This window comes from Trichosurus vulpecula, chromosome 5, assembly GCF_011100635.1.
Source record: "Trichosurus vulpecula isolate mTriVul1 chromosome 5, mTriVul1.pri, whole genome shotgun sequence".
Lineage (NCBI taxonomy): Eukaryota > Metazoa > Chordata > Mammalia > Diprotodontia > Phalangeridae > Trichosurus > Trichosurus vulpecula.
The window spans coordinates 199,065,226-199,089,188 of NC_050577.1; the positions used below are offsets into that span (position 1 = coordinate 199,065,226).

General features: G+C 39.0%; 1 protein-coding gene across 1 annotated transcript in view; it reads left to right on the top strand.

Annotated features, from left to right (window-relative positions):
• LOC118849779 (C-type lectin domain family 1 member A-like) overlaps positions 1–14,693 on the top strand; it is a 30,583-nt gene extending 15,890 nt beyond the window's left edge. Inside the window, exons 4-6 of the mRNA XM_036758747.1 lie at positions 1,902–2,053; positions 10,625–10,743; positions 12,887–14,693. Of these exons, the coding sequence (XP_036614642.1) occupies positions 1,902–2,053; positions 10,625–10,743; positions 12,887–13,037 (422 nt within the window). The 3' untranslated portion in view covers positions 13,038–14,693. The remainder of the gene's footprint in view (positions 1–1,901; positions 2,054–10,624; positions 10,744–12,886) is intronic.
• The last annotated feature ends 9,270 nt before the right edge of the window (positions 14,694–23,963 follow it).

Genomic DNA, 23,963 nt, shown 5'->3' on the forward strand with positions numbered 1-23,963 from the left:
TTGCTTTGTCATTTTTGGGGGGAAGGAGGACCCCAAGCCCTATATCCAAGGTTTGACCCCTTTCCTATCTAATATGAGATCCACAGGGAACACACAATGGATAGGGAGGGAAAAGCCCATTTATCCATATCATAGAAAAACAGAAATCAGAGACGGTATATATAGGAGAATATATATCAGACAATACAGAATGAAGGAGTTCTGTCATTAGGAGCAAGGTAATTCATCTTAACCAAAAGAGAGTTCTGGATCTCACCCTGTGGGAAATTCCTCATGGTCTCTAGTGGACAAGCTGAGGGTAGAGACGTAATGGAGACTGTGAGCTCCATTCATGTCTTCTTGGAGTCTTTATCTTCAGTAACTCGAAGGGAGGTTGGCCTCTTCCACCTTCTCTCACCAAGCTAAAAGTCAGGAGCACCTGAAGTGACTCAGTATCAAAGAAGACTTGAAGCTTGACTGGTCTCAAAGAGGACTGGCTCTGAAAAGTCCAGAAGGGGCACTCCTGTTGGAAGAGTACCCAAAGGGGACTGGCCCTGAAGAATCCCAAAGGGAGGACACAGACTCTCTCATAGAGTCCCAAAAGGGACTAGTGAAAGCTGGAGCTCTCTTGCCTCTCGCTAGCTCCCCTCACCCTGCCCCTGATATAGGGTAGGGTCTTCATCTTCCCCAGTAAGGAGAGAATCTCACACCAATGGGCTTCCGGACAGGGATTTCAACATTCAGGAGTTTTTCTTTGATGATTTGCTGTTTGTAGATGTTTTTTCTGTATCAAAGTCCTTGCATCTTAGAATTGGAAAAGACCATCTAGCCTAATTGTATCTGAATGTAAATACTAACTAGTGATGATGATGATGATGATGATAATAATAATAATAATAATAATAGCTAATACTTACATGACCCTTACTATGTGCCAGGTACTGTGCTAAGTGCTGAGATTGAATTTGAACTCAGGTCTTCCTAACTCCAGTGCCAGCACTCTATTTAATAGGCCACCTAGCTGCCCCTACTGGTCTTAGTGCAGTGTCCCAATGCTTAGCACAGTACCTGGCACATAGAAGGCACTTAACAAATGTTTATTAATTAATTATTTATTGATAAGTCATTCCACCTTTTCTTAAAGTCAGAGGTAAGAGTGCAAAGGGACTATAACCTCCCATGTTTTGGAGTCTTTGTTTTTCTTAATGCAATCTAAGACCATCTTTGCTTTTTTGAACTGTTTGATCTTAACCCAGTCCATTTGCAGTTCATTAAAACCCAGAGTTTTTTTATTAATTCCTCCATCTTATACTTGTACAGTTAATTAATTTTAATCTGAATTCAGGAAATTTCATATGTTTCTATTAAAAATCATTTTATTTGATTTGACCCATCATTCTAACCTACTGAGAAATTTTTTGGATCCTAATTTTGTCATCCAACATGTTAACAACTTCTTTTGGATTTCTTCCACCTGTAAAGTTATAATCACACCTTTGCCCAAGCCATTGATAAAAAGGTTTAGTAGTATAAGGCCAAGGACATATCCCTGGGACATTCTACTAGAAACCCCTGTCCAAACGGAAATCAAAGTCAAAATCAGAGCCTGTAAACATGTATTAAGCACCTACTATGTGCCAGGCACTAGGCTAAGCACTAGAGATACAAAGAAAGAAATGACAGCCCATGTCCTTCAAAAACATTTTTAAGAAGCTAAACAAGGGGCAGGGGGAAAGAGTGCATTTTGAAAGAAAGAAAATGCTTCATCATTGCTTTTTTTCTTTTTTATGTCACTGTTACTTTCTAATCACTCTTCAGTCTCCCTCTTCCCTAGAAAACTCCATTGTAAAAAAAAAAATTAAAAAGCAGGAGGAGTATAGCTAAACACATCAAACCAATACAATGTCTGGATTCTTTGCCAGAGCACCGATGCAGCCCCTGCCCTAAGAAATGGAAGTGGCACAAAGATAGTTGCTACTGTTTCTCTAAGGAAAGCAATACTTGGCAGGGATGTGAACATTTCTGCGCTGCTGAGAACTCCACCCTTCTGAAGATAGAGGCACAAGATGTTCTGGTAAGGCGTGTTTGGGGCTTTTTATTCCTAATATTCTTGCTACAGGAAGAGAAGCAAAGCCTCATGTTTCAGACCCCATTCCTCTTGGCAGCTTTCATTGCATGCATCTAAGAGGGAGACTTCCTAGCCCAGCACCTCAACACAACACAAATAACATGGTTCCCATGAGGGCTGGAGAAACCTAGTGAGATCTCTATTTCAACCCCAGATCAGATAGCTGGAAGAATGTCTGAGTTTCAAATGTCTAGTGGCTTGTTAAGGAAGAAAGAGAATCATAGCATAGGGTAAAATGGGCAAAAGCAGGATTGCTGGCTGTTCTATAAATGCCCACAGTCATCCTCCTCTCAAATATACAAATCATTGACTTAAAAATATAGACCATCGCTGTGAACAATGTCATCATCAAAATTCCTATATTAATGTGCTCTAATTAATACCAAGAACTGTATAGGGGAAGATAGAGGGCAAAATTTCAAGTGATTCTTAGGTTGCAAGCCAGAACAGCTGCTAGAATTGTCTCGTCCTCTAGGAATTTACATTCTAAAACAGATGGCATTCATGTACTCTGACATAAAGGCATACTGAAAACTGAACAGGCTGGTAAATAAATAGAATAACATTTCAGAGTCTCTCACTACATGCCCATTGCTTTTGCTAATGATGTTCACCTTCCTTGAGATACCCACCTTTGCCTTCTCCCCATGTTCAAGGCCTACAGTTCCTTCAAGCCATAGCTCAAGTTCCACTACCTCCATAAAGTTGAGACAAAAAGACAAAATGGAACATAACCTGTCTCATTTGCGCTGTCTGTGACTTTAGCATCCACTTATAGACATTACTTGTTGAATACTTCAGTATGGCAGTTCTCAAATTTTTTGGTCTTGGGATCCCTTTGCACTCTTAAAATTTATTGAGGACCCCAAAGACCATTTGTTTATGTCGGTTATTCTTATTGTTACTTACCATATTAGAATTTAAAACAGTATGACTATGAAAATAGTTTTGACCTTGCAGACTCCCAAAAGGATCTTGGGAACCTGGAAGGGTCCCTAGGTCACACTATGAGAACTGCTGCTACAGTATATCTACAGATCTCTCAATGTAATCTCATCATTGTGGATACTTCCTCCGACTGTGTCAAAGGCAAACCATCCAATCTTCTCATTTTGTATGACATGTCTATGTCCTCTTATAAATTCTTCACAGAGGATCTACCCAACATGATTTCCTTTAATCTCCTTGCTATTACAATCTCTTGCTTTTCCTCTTCTTTTCCGGTCACAAATCTCCTTGATGATATGTTTTTTGGCCTATTCTCGTGCACAATTCTTTAGCTTACTCACATTCACTGTTTATCTCTCTATTGCCTTTGAGTGCCTCCAATTTTGATTCTTCTGAGATGTTGATTATTTTTATTACTAATGGCTGTTGGTGCTACAAACTTGTTTTTTTGGTTCAGTTTCAGAAACTTGGGGTCATTAAAAGAACAGTGCAGTTCCCCAAATGCAACCCAGCCCTCTGTTTGCTTCCTATTCAATTCTCAGTCCACTTCTGTCCATCTGCAGTATCTGTTTAAGATATATGTACCTATGGATAAAATCTGTAGGCTGTCCGCTTAAGGTATATGTACTGATGGCTAAAATCTATGGGATGGCCATTCAACTACATATTATAGTCTGGACTACAGGCATTCTTCATCCACTTAGTTCTTCCTGGGTGAATAGTTAGGTTAAACTCTTTTGAGTGACTATGGATTTCATTTAGGAGGCTCTGCAATGTTTTGAGGTTTGATACAAGCCCCATGTTATCCACAAAAAGGAGCGTCTGGAGGATCTCATCACCTATAGGGAATTTCTCATTTGCTTGTCTCTGTACCAGTCTACATGACAGTGACAAACACCTTTGGTGAGCATACATCCCTGTTTTTTGTCTCATTCGATATTAATAATCAAAAGATCTTTGAGCAAAGTTACCTCTACTGTTTCATTTCCCAAGGAGTCTTGTATAATTTTTACATGCATCAGAGACATCTTATTGACAGAGAGCCTTTAAAGTGACATTTTGTAATGCCGAGCCAAAAGTTTTATAAACAAAAAATTAATAATCACAAAAGGATCGTAGAGTTTGCTAATGAGTCACTTTTCAGTCAATTGTGTGATTTAAAAAAAATCAGTTCCTACAAAATATTATGAAAGTGTGTCTATTCCATTCTCATTAAGGATTCTCTGGGTGCTTGGGCAGAATATTCTCATGAAGATTTTATAGAGTTAGGAAAATAGATACAAGGGTTGGTAACTATTGCTATTTTCACAATCACATTTTTTGAGTAGAAATGTTTGGTAGAAAAAGTTATCTACTTTCATTACTTTGACATTCTATGCCTCCTACTCACTTCTCAATGCCTTACAACCCAACTTTAGAGCTCACCACTTGACTGAGTCTCATACTATTGACCACTCTCTCTCTACACCTGACCATTATTGACTCTGGATTTTTGTGACATTATTCTCTTCTGGTTCTCCTCCTAGCTCTCTGTCCAATCCTCAGTGTCCTTTGCAGGATCATCATCTATGTCCTGTACCTTATGTGTTGTACCAATATGCCGAGGGCACTAATCTGGGCCCTCTTCTTTTCTTTCTCTACAATCTGTCTCTTGGTCATCTCATTAGCAAACAGGGGTTGAAATATCATCTCTTTTTAGGCAACTCCTTTATCTATGTATTGAGCCCTCCAATCTCTCCTGTACTCCAGTTTTACATGTCTAGTTGCCTTATAGATATCTCCATCTGGCAGTCCTGTAGGCATCTCCAACTCAACACTCCTTTAACTTAGCTAATTATCTTTCCTTCTAAGTCTATCCTGCCTCTACCTTCCCTTTTCCTATTGACCATACTACTGTTCTAGTCACTCAGGTTCATAGCTTATGAGTCATCGCCAACTCCATCTCCTTCAACTGTATGTAGTCACTTGGAAGACTTGTCGATTTTACTTTCACAACTTCATCCTCTTCTCTTCATTCAAGCAGCCACCACCCTACTTCAGGCCCTTGTCATCTTTCACCTGACCTATTGAAGTACTTTACTTCACTCCATATTCAACCTTTTCTCTCTCCTATTCATTCTCCAAAGCTGCTAAATTGATATGATTGATATGACCATGATACTACCCTGCCCAAGAAGCTTCATTGATTCTCTATTGCCTTTAGGATAAAATACAAACTAATTTCCTTGGCATGTCAAGCCCTTCTCAGTCTAACTCCAGCCCATATTTGAAGGTTCCTGCTGTTAATCTTCTTCACACACTCTAAATTCCAGTCAAACTATTTTACTTGATATCATCCATGCACAACATTTTTTCTCCCCCATCTCTGTCCCTTTGCAGTCTCACCCACCCCCTGTTTAAAGATAACTCTCCCTCTTTATTTCTTGATATCTCTAGTCTTGGTATCTCAAGTCTTATCTCAAATGTCACCTTTGGTAAAAGATCTTTTCTGACTCCCCAGGTTGTTTGTGTTCTCTCTTCAGACTACTTCATGTTTATTTTGCATATTTTTCTATGTATTTTTCTATTTACATGTTGTTTTCAATTAGCATCATATAAGCTCCTTGAAGGCAGGGATTATTTCCTTTAAGTGCTTGTATGTCTTGTGTCAAGCATGCTAAATAGCACCTAATCAATGCTTTTGGAATTGAGTTAAGATATTATTTTCTCTATTTGCTGTTGATATGATGGTTTACTTGGAAAATATAGGGAATCAGTAAAGATGCTAATTGACATAATTAATAGCTTTGGCAAAGTTGCAAGCCACAGAATATATCATCAAAAATCAACAGCCTTTCTATATACTACTAATAAAACATAAGAAACAACAATAAAGAGGGCAATCCCATTCCTAATAACTATAAAATGCAAAAAATATCTGGGAATTAACCTACCAAAGAACATAAAAGACTTCTATAGATTCAAAGTGTTCCTTAAAGAAATAAAGAGTAATTTAAATAGCTGGAGGAATCTCATCAGTGGTCCATGCCAACATAAAAAAAATTAGAATGTTACTAAAATTAATTTACACTTTTAATGTCATACCAATCAAATTACCAAGGAGATAGTTTACAGAACTTGATAAAACAATAAAAAATCATTTGGAAAAATGAAAGATCTGCAATATGAAGGGAAATGATGAAAAGAAGTAGGGACAAAAGGGAAATATCATTAGCAGATCTCAAACAATATTATAAAGCAGAAATCATGAAAACCACCTAGTATTGGTTAAGGAATGGAGAAATCAGTAGAAAAGACTAGACAAGGAAGAATTGGAAAAAATAGAATTCAGTCATCCAGTATTTGATAAAGTGAAAATCCTAAATTTCCTAGTTAAAAACAAACACATCTCTTTATTTGATTAAAAAACTTCTGGGAAAACTGGAAAGCAGTCTAGCAGAAATGAGACTTAGACCAACACCTTATACTATATTCCACAATACATTCTAAAATAATAAATGACCTTAATATTAAAGATTATACTATAAAAAACTAGAAGAGAATAGATCCTGTATTTCTCAAAGCTATGGGTAGGAGACATATTCTTAATCATATGAGAGATAGAAGCAATGACAAAAAATAAACTAGACAATTTTGATTGCTGGAAACTGAAAAGCTTCTGAACAGACAAAATTAATACATCCAAGATAAGAAGGAAAGGGTTGAATAGGAGAAATATTTTAAAATTATTTTTAAATTTTATTTAATTTTAAAATTTTATTTCATTTATTTAATTATAATTATACATTATGTATTATTATACATAATACATAATATATATTACACACAATATATAATTATATTAAATTATATTTTTATATATTTTAAATTATATTTTTAATGTAATTAAGAAACGTTTAATGAAATAAAATTTTAAAACACTCAACTTTAAGAATTTTGAGCTCCAAGTTCTCTCCTGCCTCTCAGCCTTCCCACCACTCTCCCACGTATTCAGAAGGCAAGCAATATGATATAAATTATGCATGCGAAGTCATGTAAAACATATTTCTATATTAGCAAACACACACAAGTGCAAAAATGCAAGAAAAATAGAAAAAGGGAAAAGAGTATGCTTTAACCTTCACTTAGAATTCATTAGTTCTCTCTACGGAGGTAAATGGCATATTCTTCATGGGTTCTTTGGAATCATCTTAGATTGTTGTCATGATAAGAGCAGCCAAGTTTTTCACAGATGATCATTGTTACAATAGCACTGTTACTATGTATCATGTTCCTCTGGTTCTGCTCCTGCTCACTTCACTTTGCATCATTTCATATACATCTTCCCAGATTTTTCTGCAACCATCCTGTTCATCATTTCTTAAAGCACAATAAAATTCCATCACAATCATATGTCACAGCTTGTTCAGTTATTCTCCAGTTAATGGGCATCCCCTCAATTTCCAATCCTTTGCCACTGCAAAAAGAGCTACTATAAATATTCTTGTAGAAAAAGGTCCTTTTCCCTTTCTTTTGATCTCTTGGGATATAGACCTAATAGTGGTATTGCTGGGTCAAAAGGTGTGCAATTTGTATAGCCCTTTGGGCATAATTCCAAATTGTTCTCCGGAATGATTGGATCAGTTCATAACTCCATTAACAATGCATTAATGTCCTTATCTTTCGACATCCCCTCCAGCGTTTATAATTTTCATTTTCTTTCATGTTGGTCAATCTGATAGGTGTGAGATGGTACCTCATACCTTTTAATTTTTATTTATCTAATCAATAGTGATTTAGAGCATTTTTTAATGTAACTATTGATAGCTTTCTTTTATTTTTCTGAAAATTGCTGGTTCTTATCTTTTAACCATTTATCAATTGGGGAGTGGCTCTTATTTTTACAAATTGGTATCAGTTTCCTATATATTTGAGAAATGAGGCCTTTACCAAAGAAACTAGTTGTACATTATATGCCGCCCCCACCCCGGTTTCCTTCTAATTTTGGCTGTATTGATTTTATTTTCGCAAAACCTTTTTAATTTCATGTAACCAAAATTAATCATTTTACATCTTGGAATGCTCTCTATCTCTTGTTTGATCATAAAATCTCCCCTTATCTATAGATCTGACATGTAAATTTTTCTATGCTCCCTTAATTTACTTATGATGTCACCTATTATGTCTAAATTCTTTACTCATTTTGACCTTATTTTGGTATATGGTGTGAGATATTGGCTGATGCCTAGTTTCTGCCGAATTGCTTTCCAGTTTTCCCAACAATTTTTGTCAAATGGTGAGTTTTTGTCCCCAAAGCTTGGATTTTTGGGTTTATCACACACTAGATTACTATTATTCAGTCATATCAGTCATGTCCAATTCTTCATGACCCTATTTGGGGTTTTCTTGGCAAAGATATGGGAGTGGTTTGCCACTTCTTTCTCCAGGTCATTTTATAGATGGGGAACTGAGGCAAATAGGTCACACAGCTAGTAAATGTCTGAGGCCTGACTCCAAGTCTGGCACTCTATCCATTGTGCCACTTAGTTGCCCTTTTCTACTGTGTATTGTGTTGCTAATCTATGCCACTGATCCACCACTCTATTTCTTAGTAACAGATTATTTTGATGATTACTGTTTTGTGACATAGTTTAAAATCTGGTATGGGAAAAATTTTTGCATTGAATTTCCACTATAAAGGTTTGGCATCCAAGATATATAAACCACACACACACACACACACACACACACACACACACACACACACACACACACTGGGCATGTGCGTGGGTGTGCGTGCATGCCTGCGTGTGTGTTTGCTAACAGCCATTCACCAATAGATAAATAGTCAAAGAATATGAAGATGCAGTTCTCAAAAGATCTGCAAAATATTCACAACAAATGAAAGGATGATCCCAATCACTAACAATAAGAGAAACACAAATTAAAACAATGCTCTGGCTTTACCCCCACCCTGAAAATTGGCAAGAATGACAAAAAATGGCAACAGTCAGTGTTAGAAGTGTTGTGGAAGGATAAGCCCCCTAATACATTGTTGGTGGAGCTGTGAAATGGTACAATTATTTTGGAAGGCAATTTTGAATTATGAAAATAAAATGACTAAAATATGAACCAGAGACTCCCTTACTGAGATTATATTCCAAGTAAGTGATCAATAAGAAAAAGTCCTCATATACTCCAAAATACTTATAGAAGTACTTTTTATGATTTCTAAGAATTGGAAACAAATTAGATGCCTATCAATTGGTAAGTAGCTAAACAAATTATGGTACATGAATGCAGTAGAATATTACTGTGCTATAAGAAATAATGTGAACGATAAATAGAGAGAAGCATGGAAAGATCTACATCAACTGAAGCACAGTGAAGTAAGCAGAGCCAAGAAAAAAATATACACGGTAACTGCGACAATGTAAATGGAAAGCATACCTGTACACCGGAAAATTGAAGGTAAAAAACAACAAAATTATAAAAATCAAGCAAGATTCAAATGAAAAGATATGAGAAGATATCCCCAACTACTCCTTTGTGGAAGTGGGAGGTCCACAGGTGTTATACGCTGGACATATTTTTTGACTTTTTGAATGTATTGATCTGTTGTACTGATTTTTCTTCCTTTCTAAAGAGATGACTCTCTGGGAGGGGGAGAGGGAAGGACATCTGAAATAACTATGGTGATAGAAGAAATAGAAATTATCAATAAAAGCTTATTTTAAAAAACTAAAAAAAATAACATCTTGCTTCTCCCTCCCCCAAATAAGTTGGTGTCCTCTCAGAAAATGTGGGAATAGTCTTCATGAAAGCCTCTCAACAGTGTTAGTGATAACATAGTTTTTCTCACATATACTTGGTTCAATATGGTTGTTTTTCCTTTCTGTTTTCTTTAATTTCTTCTCTAATTTCTCATGTAGAAAATCAGGGACTGTGATAGCTCATTGCTTTTGCATTAGCCATACCAAAAGACTGGAATGCATGCCCTCTTTACCTCCTTCTCATAGAGTCATACTGTTCTTTTAAGATGCTGCTAAAGTACCATCTTCCACATGAAGCCTTTTCCAGTCCCTCTACTACTAATTCCTTTTTTCCTAAACCACATTGTTTTTTATATACAACACACACACACATATATGTGTGTGTGTATGTATGCATGTATGTGTGTATGTATATGTAGGTATGTATATATGTATGTATATACACACATATACATGTGTGTATGTACACATGTACACAATACGTATGTATATATCTGTATGTGTTTATATATACATACATGTATATCTGTATTAAACTCATATTTATGTTGCATATGTTTCCAATTAGAATGTGATCTCCTTGGAAATAGGGATTTAAAAAAAAATTTTTTTTGTGCTTGTATCCATAGCATAGTGTTTGGCATATAGTAGGTGCTTTTAAAGTACCTATTGATTGTATATAGTCTAAATGTGTTGGCTCAATGACACATTACCAGAGAATTTTTCATTAATACATTGTCTTCTTTACTTGATTGGTATGCCCTAACAGTATGAAGAGAAGGTAAAGAACAACCCACTTTCTTTGTCTCTCTTACAGGAATTTGTGATGCCTCAGAGCTACTCTCAGTTTTTCTACTCTTACTGGACAGGGCTGTCCCGCAATGGTAGCGGCAATCCTTGGCTGTGGACGGATGGATCTCTCCATTCCTCTGACTTGTAAGACTCCAGCCTCTCAGAAACATGGGGAAGGGGGAAGGTAGGAGGGTGAATTCATTCTGAAATGGAAATCTCACTTTAGGGAAGATGATTATGGAACAAGAATGTGAAGTTTTGAAATCCTTTTATAACACCTTTGCACATTTAGGATGAGTGATTTTTACTGCATATGGTAGAGACAGATGTAACTCCATGTTGGTTGAGAGAATATTGGGTAATGATGGGCTGGAGGCTGGGGATTTGAAGTCTTTATGAGAAGCGATCATAAGAGGCAAACTCAACCTTTTGAATGGCAAAAAGAGATTTCCCCTGGAGCTTCAGTTCAGTAGGGAAGTGGGCCCCAGCATATCCCTTAATCTCTAATGCTTTCAACCTAGATACTGCTAAAAGCAGACTGCCCTTGGTGATTGTTCTATTTCTTTTGTGAGCCAAGATCTTACCTTAGTCCCAGCTGAAGAGCTCTTGTACTCTTGAGGATCATTTGATCTATTCTAATCTATATAACTTTCCTGATTTCTGTTTTCCCGTTTACTTTAAGAAATAGGTGTATTAGTTATTTGAAATGTCAGTTTGTGCAATCAGGGAAAATGATCCCAGGCTGTCCTCCAGAATACCATTATTTAAGTCCCTCTCTGAAAGACAAGTGAAGGAAGGACAAAAAGCCTAGCCATAGTACTCCTCATACTTTCCCCAAAAGCAGAAATAACAGTCTCCCTAGGAAACGGGTGGACCTGATCTTGGTTCTGATAGCTATCCATGCCATGCACATGTCTAGCCATCTTTCTGTTTACATTAGCCAACCACATATTTCCTACATGGGAGAGTTTGTCTGCAGGAATATTTTTACACTAGTGATTGCTGGTCATTTGTTTTGCTGGTCATTTTCCTTTTGATTAAAAAGAAGTGGAGTTGTTTTAATGGTGATCCTCAGGTTGGGTTGTTTTCTCTGAAGTCTGGTGCTTACATAGTGATGATCAATGCCACTTTCCCTATTAGCTCTCAAATATAACCTAGGTCCACCACCCACACACCCCACTCCCCCAAGAAACACTTGTTACACAAATGACCATCACGAATAACTAGTAAACCTCTATCAAAGTAAGCAGCAAATGGAAACTGGGGAAGTTGTCCAAGTTAGACTACACTAAAGACATACGAGAGTAAGGCACTTTTGCAGCTGTGAAGAAGATAAGATTGCAGCTCACCAAAGAGCAGCTAGGTGGCTCAGTGAGTGGGTAGAGTGCCAGACCTGGAATCAGGGAGACCTGAGCTTGAATCTGGCTGTGTGACCCTGAGAAAGTCGTGTGACCCTGAGAAAGTCATTTAACCCTGTTTGCCTCATCTGTCAAGTGAGCTGGCGGAGGAAATGGCAAACCATTTCAGTATCTTGCCAAGAAAACCCCAAATGGGGTTGTGAAAAGTCATTCTCTATAGTTGCAGAGGTTAGAAGCCAAGGGACATCTTTGGTCCCATCTTCACACATGTCTGAGGTTCCAGGGCATCTCCTTTCTGCCTTTCAAAAGGCCAAGTTTGCATCTCTAGTGGTTATCTAACCATCTCGAGTCTCCATTCTCCACTCTCCCATTGTGGTTCAACATTTTCTCCGTCAATCAGAAGTAATAACTCCCTCTGTAGCATGCATCAAAAACCACCTAATGTGAGTGAGTAGGGAGTATACACTCAAATATAATCTCTACCTATTAAATTATTACCATCTCAAACAATGTCTTGGATCGATGTTGTACTTTTGTTTAAAGGAGCTCAGGGAAGGTTACATACTGAACTGTCACATTTACGTGCTTCCAGGAGATAGGAAGAGTGAAGGTTCAATCATTCTCATTTTAGAGATGGAAAAACTAAACTACAGAGAATTAGGTGACTGCCATAGGTCAGTACACAACAGGATGCTGGAGTAATACCTTTATCTCTTGATTACAATAGCTAATTCTATCCTATTTTACCAAGGTGTAAGGAGAGATTTGGGTAAGTAAAATGTGGCAGAAAGTAGAGCTTCTGGCCTTAGCCTTTGTGACCCCATCATAGGAGTAAGAGTGTTTGGGACAGAGACTGTTTCTTGTCTATGATCTTAACTCCTTTTTGATGATGGGGAGTGACCCAAGATTGATTCTTTTTTTTCCCTCAGGTTTGAGATTGCCATTGACTTCAGCAGCTTACGGAGCTGGGACTGTGTGACAATATTGAATGGAAGGGCTTTCTCAAAGGATTGTAAGGAGCTGAGGCGTTGTGCATGTCAGAAGACAGCAGCAACAGTGATGCCAGAGTGGCTGGAATAATCTTCCTAAAGACGAGTTGGAGGTAAATGGACCTTCAAACATATCTACAAACCAAAACGGATGAAAGCCAAGCGGGAGAAAGGACAAGAGCTCTCCGAATCCCTGGGATCTCTGTGAATACAAGGAGAAGAGCAGGTCTCTCTGGCCAGTAAAAAAAGAATCTTCTTCATGGAAACTACCAAGGAGGATCAGCCCCATACACCTGGGTTTAAGCACAAACTTTTCAGTCCCAGAAAAATCCAATTTTGATACTCCACCCAGCCCTGGATTCACATCCTCTATGTCCGGGCCTTGTTTTTAATTCTCAAGATCCTAATTTCCCTCATTTATACTGGTTGTTAATATCCCTCTGCTGTCATTCTTACTGCTTTTAAAAGGAAAATGAGAAATTCTTGGACAAAAGTTATGCCACTAACGGAAAATTCGGTACCCCAAAGAATGACCATCATTGATCCTTTTTTTTTGGTTTGTTTTTGTTTTATGGTACACCTCCCGCAATTTATAACACCTGAATGATTTTCTTCCTTTGAGAATCATTTAAATATTACAATTTTCTAAACCCATAATGGATTCTAAGAATTTTTCATTTGCCCCAGAAGTCTTCAGGGAGGAACGTTTATCTGAGGCCTACAGCAGCCAAGGATATCTATTTTAGATCACTATGGGAAGGAATAAGACTCATTTCCTCCTTTCAAGGACTTGGGAGTCCAGGGAAAAGTAAGGCTCCAGATGTCTCTCCTTACAGGGGATTGGTGACTTTTAAGGTCCTTTTCCCGCTAGAAAATTACCATCAGTCCTTTCAGGTACTTGTACAAGAATAAATGTGTGTGTATAGGCTGACTGTGAGGTGAATTTGCAGTTGTATTCAGTGCTCTGTGCTGTGAGGGAAGGGGTGGGGTCCCATGACAGAGTGTCGAAGCCAGGTTATAAATGAATTAACTTAGTCCCAAAGAAGGCAAATGGCTTTTTTCCCAAGCTCACAGGAAAGGTTAAAAGAACCCTTAAGACAGAAGACTAAACTCCTACATGAAGAGACTGCCAATCAGCACAGAAGGTGACAGGAAGAGGCAAGCCAAAGGACCCTGTACACGGTCCCAATAGGGCCACTTACATCCTGGGTGTTGTGTTTCAGATCAATTTTCAGTGAAAATGTTGGATGGTGGTAAGACTTCCACAAGTTACTTAGAAATCAGTCAGCAACTTCTTTGTGTCTGAAAAGTTCCCTAAAAGTTGTCTGCCAGTTCACTTCTTGGTTGCTGGTTATGCTGAGAAGGTGGTGTGGCTCCTGGGAAATGAGACTAGAATGAAGAACACAGAACAATCTGTATTGTCAGCACTATCATACTAAATATTCAGGCTTATGTTGGAGCAACAGATTGAAATTTCAAGGGGAAAGTCAAAATATATATTCTTCATAGAATCTCCTGGGACATCAATAGAGGTAGAGAAGCTACAGAAATGTGGGGAAAGTCCTTCCCCAGGTATCTGTAGATACATTGACAATCTGTGAAGTACCTAGATTTTATGGGTAAGGATCGATGAAAGTTGCCAAAACACGTGTTGGAAGGGTTGATGCATGCAAGTGTTAGCATCCCACAAATGTGAATTGTATGTGATTATTCTAAGAGAAATGTAACTGTGAATTAAAACAAGCTTAAACCTACCTGTAGAAAGTATGGAGAGTTAATTTAAGAAAGCCAGGAGAGTTTGTATAATGAGTTGCAGAACAGATATGAGATTGATTCATTTCTCAGTTGTCAATATTTTCTGTGACCTTGAACTAGTTATTCTCCTTCATCATAATTAACTTTTTATAAGAGGACTCACAATATTAGCCTATGTCCTGAGGAATAGGTCCCAGAGAAGAAGAGAGTAAAATAATTTTTTTTTCAAGTAAGGAATTCTGATAAAACTAGGGGAAAGGTAGCTCTGGTTATAAGTTGAGCAAGAATAAAGTTTGATAGAAATAATAGAGAAACAACAACTAACTGCAATTAGTTTCAAGGACTCTGATTCTCTGAGGTCGTCCTGTCATCATTTGAGAAGGTAACTCTGAAGGAACTGCAGGGAGGAGGCTTTCTTCTAATAGACTAAGTGGCCTACAGTAAGTAATTAGCTCTTTCTTTTCCTCAGAACACAGAACTAGCAGTCAGGTTTTATCAGCAGGATACAGGAGGTAAACACTGAAATAGCAGGAAATGTGCTAGGGGGCTTTGACCTCAGATACAAACTGAATCATAAAAAGTGGGTGGGCATTTAGGCAGCAGTCTAGCCAAAAGAGGCATTGACCAAGGAGATCTTAGTGTTATCTAAGAATGTTGGCCAAAAGCACTCTTACATGATTTTTGTATTCTTAATATTAGTGTTTAATGTTGTTTGTCCTTTGTTTTCGAAGAGGGCCAATGACATCACAGGGTGATATCATGACTTGTGCATGAATTGGATTTAAGTGAGGCAGAGTTGCACAAAGTTGTCAGCCTCACTCTCTCTTCCAGAGTCATCAAAGTGCAGTGGCAGGACAAAAGTCAAGATGACTGGTGATGCCCTGGGATGAAATGGATGACCTTGGTGTTTTCAATGGCTGACCAAGCCCTAAATGCTCCCCAATGCCTGCTTCAGCTGCCCTCATGGCTGTTGGAATGAATTCTTCTCATCTTTCCATTCTGGCAGGGGAAGTCATATTCTTGGAGTAGACATCCCCCTAGCTCCCTGACAAGTTTGAGGCCTATCAGTTACTTTCAACCTCGTTTAGACTGTCTGCTGAGAAGGTGTTGTGGCTGCTGCACATGCTACAGCTTCTTGGAGCCACAGGTGAGAGTTAGATGGCAGGTGGACACCAAAGGTGGATAAGCAGCCCTGAAAAAGGCTGTGCAAACCCTCACACCAGAGGTGCCAGTCCTGCCTCAACACCCCACATACCTCAATATTTAGTGTCCACAGAAATAGAATAATATTTCCAATATTCAGTACACTGTGATTCCTTAGAAAAAAGTCCATTGGCAGAAGCTGCTAATATTCATTTTTTGGACACATATTATAACTACTGACAGGCAAATAACATATGCATGTGCATAGATATACATATATGTATATACATGTTTATTAATTTAAAACTTCACATAGTTATGTTGATTACATTAATTGAGGGAGTTCCACAGCCCCTACTTCAATGTAATAAGCATAACTACGTGAAGTTTTAAATGTATAAACATGAAGATCTGTAGCCTATGATCTCTTTAAACTGTAAACCTCTTTGATTACATCAAGAAGGGAATAGGTCTTTGGCTTAGCAAAGAAGCCAGCCAGGGTGTGAGGGAATTTAAGTAGCTGCAGGAATTTTAACAGTGAACCAGTGAAATGGTGACCCAATCAAATGGCAGAGGATTCCAAGTTCAGGAGATGAGGATCCCTGGGGAAGGGATCAATCTTGGAGGGAGGAGAGTGTTTTTCTTCCTCTCCCCTCCTCTCTCCCTTCTCTTTTTCTCTCCTCTCTCTCTCCTTTTACCTCACCCATAACATAAACCATATTGGATAGAATGCTTTGGAGTCAGGAAGATTTGAGTTCAAATGTGACCTCAGATACTTTCTAGCTGTGTGACCCTGGGCAAGTCATTTAACCCTGTTTGCCTCAGTTTGCTCATCTGTAAAAATGAGCTGGAGAAGGAAATGGCAAACCACTCCAGTAACTTTGTTAAGAAAATCTCAAGTGGGGTCATGAAGAGTCCAACACAATTGGAATGGCAGAACAAGAACAAAGACATTAACTGTGTCATCAGAGAACCAGTGACAGACAACGGAATAAGAGAAATCAGTAAGAATCAGAATATCTAACCGGGGAGAGTCAGTCATGAAAGAAGGGAGGCAGCTTTCAGGAGCTTGACCCCTAATATCAGAGAAGAATGCTGGCTATGAAATCCAGGGCGGACTTCCAGGGTGTAAGAAGCCAGTCATTGTGAGCTGCTTTCTTGCCCTAAGAGTAAGCAGATCTTCAAAGTATGCTTCCCTGCTTCTGTACTCTGTGAGCTGACTCTTCCCATGGACCTGTATGTGTTTGTGGGATACTGTACACGAGGATGATGGAAAGAATTTTTTTGTACCAACTTATGTCATCTTTGTAAATCTATTTTCTAAAAGTCAGTTGAGTCAACCGGCTGGTCATAAGAATATAGATGTAGGATTGGAAGGGACCTTGGATACCATCAAGTCCAGCTTCCTAATTTTATAGATGAGGAAACAGGCTGAGATTAAGTGACTTGCCCAAGGTCACATAGCTAGTAAGAGTCCGAGGCAGGATTTGGATTCAAGTCTTTTTGATTCTAAGCCCAGCCCAGCACTCTATCCATGCCACATCATCTATAGATGTGGTAATATTATTATAATATTATAAGATAATATAGGCATCTGCATATATGCAAAGCAGGATCACAGATTTAAAGCTGGAAGGACCTCTAAGACCATCTTTAGTCCTACTCTCTCATTTTACAGATGAGAACCAAGAAGTTTAAGTGATTTGTCCAAGCCAGTAAGTATCAGAGGCAGGATTTGAACCCAAGTCCTCTGACTCTGCTATTTCTGCTGTCCTATACTGCCCCAGGACAGGGGGTTGGGGGATTATGAACAAAACTACTAGAAATCCAGCCCTACCCCTAGGACCTTGGGAATAAATAGCCAGACAGTCTTTCATGACCTCAGACTTCAAGCGTGAGTACCCAATTAGGAGAGAGGGCCTAGGGGGAGCCCTACACATATATCTTAATGAGCTCAGAGCACTTTAATCATGTCAGCAAATAAGGTCTTTTTATATTCTTAGGAAGAGGGTAGGGTGTATATTCTTGATATTTCATAGACATCAAACTAGTGAAGAAGGGAAAAAACAAAGAAAAGCAAAACAAAAACCAACAACCCAAAACAAAATAAAATAAAAAAGAAATCACCTAAGATTTTTCTGTCAGTGATGAAAATTATGAACACTGTTTTCTGAACACAAGTGGCAAAGTTTGACCTCTAATACCTCGCAAAGGGCACATTGGAGTGAAAGGGCCCTGAATTTGGAAGAGTAACTGGTTTTAAACGTTGGCTCTGCCATTTACTACCTGTGTGAACAAGGGTAAATCACCTTTCCTTTTTGGGAATTAATTTCTTCATCTCTAAAGTGGGGAGAGGGAGGAGGGGATAGAGAAGAGGATTGGATGACATGACATCCAAAGTGCCTCCTCATTTCTGAATCACTTATCATAAGACCCAGGAATCTTGGCCCAGATGTGAGCTACAAGGAAGAGTCTCCTCCCCAATGCACCTGCACGCTAAACAGTTGATAACAATGAAACTCCCAGGAGATAAGGTCATCTGGACCAGAAAACAAACCTCTCATTCTTCCAGCACTATATCAACCCATAGGGAGGAAGACATTTGCAAGAGGATGTTATTATCCCTTGCCTCATTGTACTGCGGCTAAGAGGAGTTATGAGAGTTTCCTGTTTTGGAACTATACTTAGCCCCAGTTTGTGAAAGCCTTTGAAGACTTCTGGACACTTCTGTCTATTACTACCTGCCAAGAGTGACATTATCTCTGCTCTATCTAAACACCAGCAGGACAATGGAGCTCAGGGGAACCCTCAAATAAAGCCTCTTCTTTATTACATTCTGTGTTATCCCTTCCCAGAGCCTCTCATGAAGAAGAGAGGTAACCTTTGAACATAACTCCCCTCCATTTCAGTTCAAGATCAAAGTTTTTTTTTTTAATTTCAAAAAAACCCACAGCTTGCTCTGGAACTATGTGGTCTTCAGCAATAGGCTTGTAGATTCATTTGAGTGCTTTACACTATCAGCTTTGTACAAATTCACTATTACTTATGTACCAGGCACTGTTCCTGGTGCTGAGGATACAAGGACATCCCCATCTTCAAGAAACTTACTTTCTAATGGGGGAATGCAACATTTCCATGGATAAGTAAATACAAGGTAATTAGGAGGAGAGAGAATTAAGAAAAAGTTATCAAAGAAGGCTCCACAGAGGCAGAAATTTAAATAATATTGTAATAGGAGTGCACCATAGATCATGCAGCCAGAACGAGGAACTAGATGAAGAATTCAAAAGCAAATTCCAAGTGAAGGAAAGAGGCCTGATACTTTATTGATAATGGACTGCAGGGATCCTCTGAGTTACTGAAGCTCTTTCTTTGCCAGTCAGTCAACAAGCATTCATTGAGTGACTCCAGGCACTTGTGGTTACAAAGAAAAGCAAAAAGATGTTCCCTGCCCTCAAGGTGCTCACATTCTAACGGGGAAGACAACTTGCCAACAACTATGTAGATACAAGATCTATATAGATAAATTGAAGGTGAACTCAGAGAGAAGGCAGAAAATGTAGGGGAAAATGGTACAAATATCTAGCAGGAGGTGGGGGTTGAGATGGATCTTGAAGGAAGACACCAAAGCCAGGAAGTGGAGATGAGAAGGGAGAGCAGTCCAGTCATGGGGAACAGCTGGAGAAAAGGTGCAGAGTTGGGAGATGAGGTGTCATGTGTGAAAAACAGTAAGGTCAGTGTTGCTGGATTGTAGAGTACCTGGAGGGGACGAATGTTTAAGAAGACTGGAAAGGTAGAAGGGGGCTGGGTTATGAAGGACTTTGAAAGCCAGGCAGATGATTTTGTATTCGAACCTAGACATGATAAGGAACCACTGGAGTTTATTGAGAAGGCAGTGACTTGGTCAGATCTGTATTTTAGGAAGATCACTTTGGCATTTGAACAGAAAATGGACCAAAGTAGGTGGAGTCTTAAGGCAGGTAGACCAGACAGAAGGAGATTACAATAGTCAGGCTTGAGGTGATGACGGGCTGTACCAGGATGGCTAAAGCAGAGCAGCAAATAGTTTTTTGACTTGATTTAATGGTAATTTCATCCTTGAAATGGTGGCTGAACTAACAAGTCCCAAATTCCAATGAACATTTATTAAGCTCCTATTATGTGACAAGTACTGTGCTAATCACTAGGGATTTAATTAGTAAAAAGAAAGAAAATTCCTGTCCTCAAGGAACTTTCAATCTAAAGGGGGAGACAACAGACAAAAGGGGGCAGGGGAGGTACCCTGCACAGGAAAGCTAGATGGAGGTGAGGTGGGGGGGAGTGGGGAGAGATGAGCAGCCAAGAGGTGATCTTGAGAGCAGGGGAATTCTCTGGGCAAGTAGAATTCACTCAAAGGCACCTGCACAGTTGCTGCTATGGGGTTCTAGGGGAGGTTAGACTATAAGTTATAACTGCCACGAGAAATCAACATCTGGCTCAAAAGGGAAGAAGTTCAATGCTTACAGGGAAGAGAATAGGAGCATCTTGAGGGAATGTCAAAGGATAGGGATGCACTTGGAGATAAGTTCCACTCTGTACTGTGGGATAGGAACCATCTTCTTAGCCAGGTTGGTTGATCATACACCCTTGGGTCATATCACGGCTGACTTGTAGTCATACTATGAGTCTCTCCTGAGGGGCCACGTCCCCTCTTTGTAGAACAATTCTCAGAAGAAGTAGCTGAACACCAAAGAGTAGTCTGACTTCAACTGAGTTCTCCCTTCAAGGCCATTCACAATGTAGTTTTCCCAGGTAAGAAGTCCCACCCTTTGGGGGAGGGAGCAAGGACAAGTTCCATTTCAGTTTTCTACATGCCTATAATAATGTTTCTTTGTGTTCAAATGCTTATCTGAAGCTTGCTGAATTACTGAGAGATAGAATAAGAAAGGAGGAGGAGTAAAAATGAATTAAATTCAAACATTCCCAGGGACTAAATGTGACTGGGTGGGAACAAGCCTAGACTGTACATATTATTGTTAGAGAGAAGTCCTCAGGCTTAAACTTGGCTGATTAATCCCAATTAAAAATGGGTTATAACTTTGGACTTACTGGTGGACATATGCTAGTTGTAAGACAGTGGGAAAGTCATGTAACTTCATCGAATTTCTGTTTCCTCATTTACAAAATGCAAATAATTATGCTTGAAGGGTCCAGGTTATACAAAGCTTTAAAAACCAAGGGACTTTACGTTAGATCCTAAGGACAATATGGAACAATATGGAGTTTATTGAGTAAAACAGGGATGTGGTGAGACCTACTACCTTTTAGGAAAATCACTCTGGCAGCAGAGTGGATGGGGGTTTGGAGTGGAGAGAGACTTGAGGCAGGGAAGGCAATTATAATTATTTGGGTTAGAGGTGATGAGGGCTTAAGAAAGGGTGGCAGCTACAAGAGTAGAGTGAAAGGGACATATGAAAGAGGTGTTGTGAAGGTGGAAATGTCAAGACTGGGTAATTGATTGGATATATGGAATGAGTGAGAGTGAGGAATCAAGGATGTCACTGAGATAGGAAACCTGTTATGAAGATAATTTTGATACCTCTAGTCAATTTAATCAGTATTTACTCAAATAATTATGATTTAATGAGTATCAGTGACTGTATTAATGAGTAAAGTAACAGAATTTAGTCTGAGTTAGTTATGTTAGTTAATCTCTGAGTTATGATTAGTTAACCCACAATGTATTGATGATTATATTACTTGTGATTGATATATAGAATAGATTTATACTGTATTAGATAGGCCTATTAAAAGGACTTATCTTGGCTTGTGCTGCTATATTAGCATTGATCCCACCACTCCTAAGTATACCATGCTTGAAATAAGGTTCATAAGGCTGTGGAAAGTCTCTGCAGGTCAAACATTAGTGACTAATGCCCCATAATGGAAATATGGACAATAGAAAGTCTATGCTGGGATAGGCTATGAAAGGCTCGAAGATACTGCTGACAAAATAGTAATGGTGGATGGACATTTCCCTTAACCAAATATGGGTGCTCCTTCCTTATAACCAAATGTGGGATAAATTTCCTCAGCTTTTCCCCCTTAGCCAATCATGTGAGTTCCCCATTCTAAAGCTGACCAATCATAGAATTGTACCATTTCATTCTATTTTTGGTGGCCTTCCTTCCTTCCTTCCTTCCTTCCTTCCTTCCTTCCTTCCTTCCTTCCTTCCTTCCTTCTTTCCACACTCTGATGTATTCACAGGGCAGGCCATCTGATTTAGCTGCTGGGTGGTAGAAGGGAAGTCAGAGTTGAAATCACTTGTGGACAGACATGAAAAGTATATATAGGAGGGCTCATAAGGTCATATGTTTAGAGTCGGAAGGTCCTCAAAGACCACTAAGTCCAGGCCCTCTCTTTTTACAGATGAGGAAACTGAGGATCGAGCAGGTTAAGATCACACAAGGTAGTAATTATCAAGAGGTAGGATTTGAATCTAGGTCTTCTGATTCTTTATCTTCCATCTCTCCATGTAATGTAATGAAGGAGAAATGAAAAAACAACTCTGAGGTACCACTTCACACCTATCAGATAGACTAATATGAAAGGAAAATGATAAATTTTGAAGAAGATATGGGAAAATTGGGACACATAATGCATATGGAGTTGTGAACTGATCCAATCATTCTGAAGAGCAATTTTAAACTATGCTCAGAGAGCTATCAAAATGTGCATACATTTTGATCTACCAATACAGTTACTAGGTCTGTATCCCAAAGAGATTAAAGAAGGTGGGGGTGAGGGGGAGGTAAGGACCTATTTGTACAAAAATATTTATAGTAGATCTTTTTGTGATAGCAGAGAATTGGAAACTGAGGAGATGTCTATCAAGTGGGGAATGGCTGAACAAATTACGGTATATGATTGTAATGAAATACTATTGTGCTGTAAGAAAGCATGAGCAAGATGATTTCAGAAAACCCGGGAAAGACTTACATGAACTGATGCAGAGTGAAGTGAGCAGAATCAGAAGAGTATTGTACACAGTAATAGCAATACTGTACAATGATCAGCTGTGAATGAGTTAGCTATTCTCAGCAAAGCAATGACTCAAGACAATACCAAAGGATGCATGTTGGAAAAATGGTATCCACCCCCAGAGAATGAGTCTGAATGAAGATTGAAGCATACTTTTTTTTCACTTTTTTGTGCGTGTTTTTTTTTGTTTTGGTCTCTGTTTTTTTTCACAACATCACTAATGTGGAAATATGTTTTGCATCACTACACATGTAGAACCTATATCAAATTGCTTACTGTCAGGGAGAGAAGAGGACAAAGAGGAGAGGAGAGAATTTGGAACTCAAAATAAAAAAAACAGTTCAAAATTGTTTGTACAGGAAAGATTTTATGTAAAAGGTAGTAGGAGCTGAGTTTTAAAGAACAAGGCAAATGTAATGAGGGAGGCCTAGGGTAAAGGCTTTGAGATAGGAGATGGAGAATTGTGCACAAGGAAAGATAAGTACTCCAGCATGGTTGGACCTTATAGTGTGTGGAAAGAGGTAATGTGTAAGAAGACTGAAGAAGATGGAAGGAAGCTAGTTTTAGAGAGCTTTAAATGTAAGGGCAGGGCTATAGTTGATCCTAGAACTAGCAGAGAGCCACTGGAATTATTAAGCAAGAGAATGGCACAGTCAAACCTGAGCTTTAAGAAAACTACTTGGTCAGCTATATGGAAAATGGATGATGGGAGGAGAGAGCTGGAGGAAGGAGAGCAAATGGGAGGCTCTTTGCTATGATCTTCAAGAAAGGCAATCAGAAGTTACCAGACTTTTCAACTCACAAATACCAAAGAGCAGGTTAGTGGGAAACTGCAGGATCGAGTTTAGAGGGGTCCGGCCCCATCCCTGGTGGTGGTAGAGGTGCTGCAGCAGTGGCAGTGGCAGCAGCAGGAAGCTCCTGAGGCTGTTGCCAGAGCTCCAGCATCAGCTGCTTCCTGAGTCCTTGGCTCGCATGGTGGAAGGAATCTAGTAGTGGATCAGAGTAGAAGTGCAAGGAGTGCTTTGTGGGCACAGAGGCAATTTCCCTTGCTGTGCCCTGCTTAGATCTGGATTGCAGTCCTTGTTGGCAGTTCTTGGGG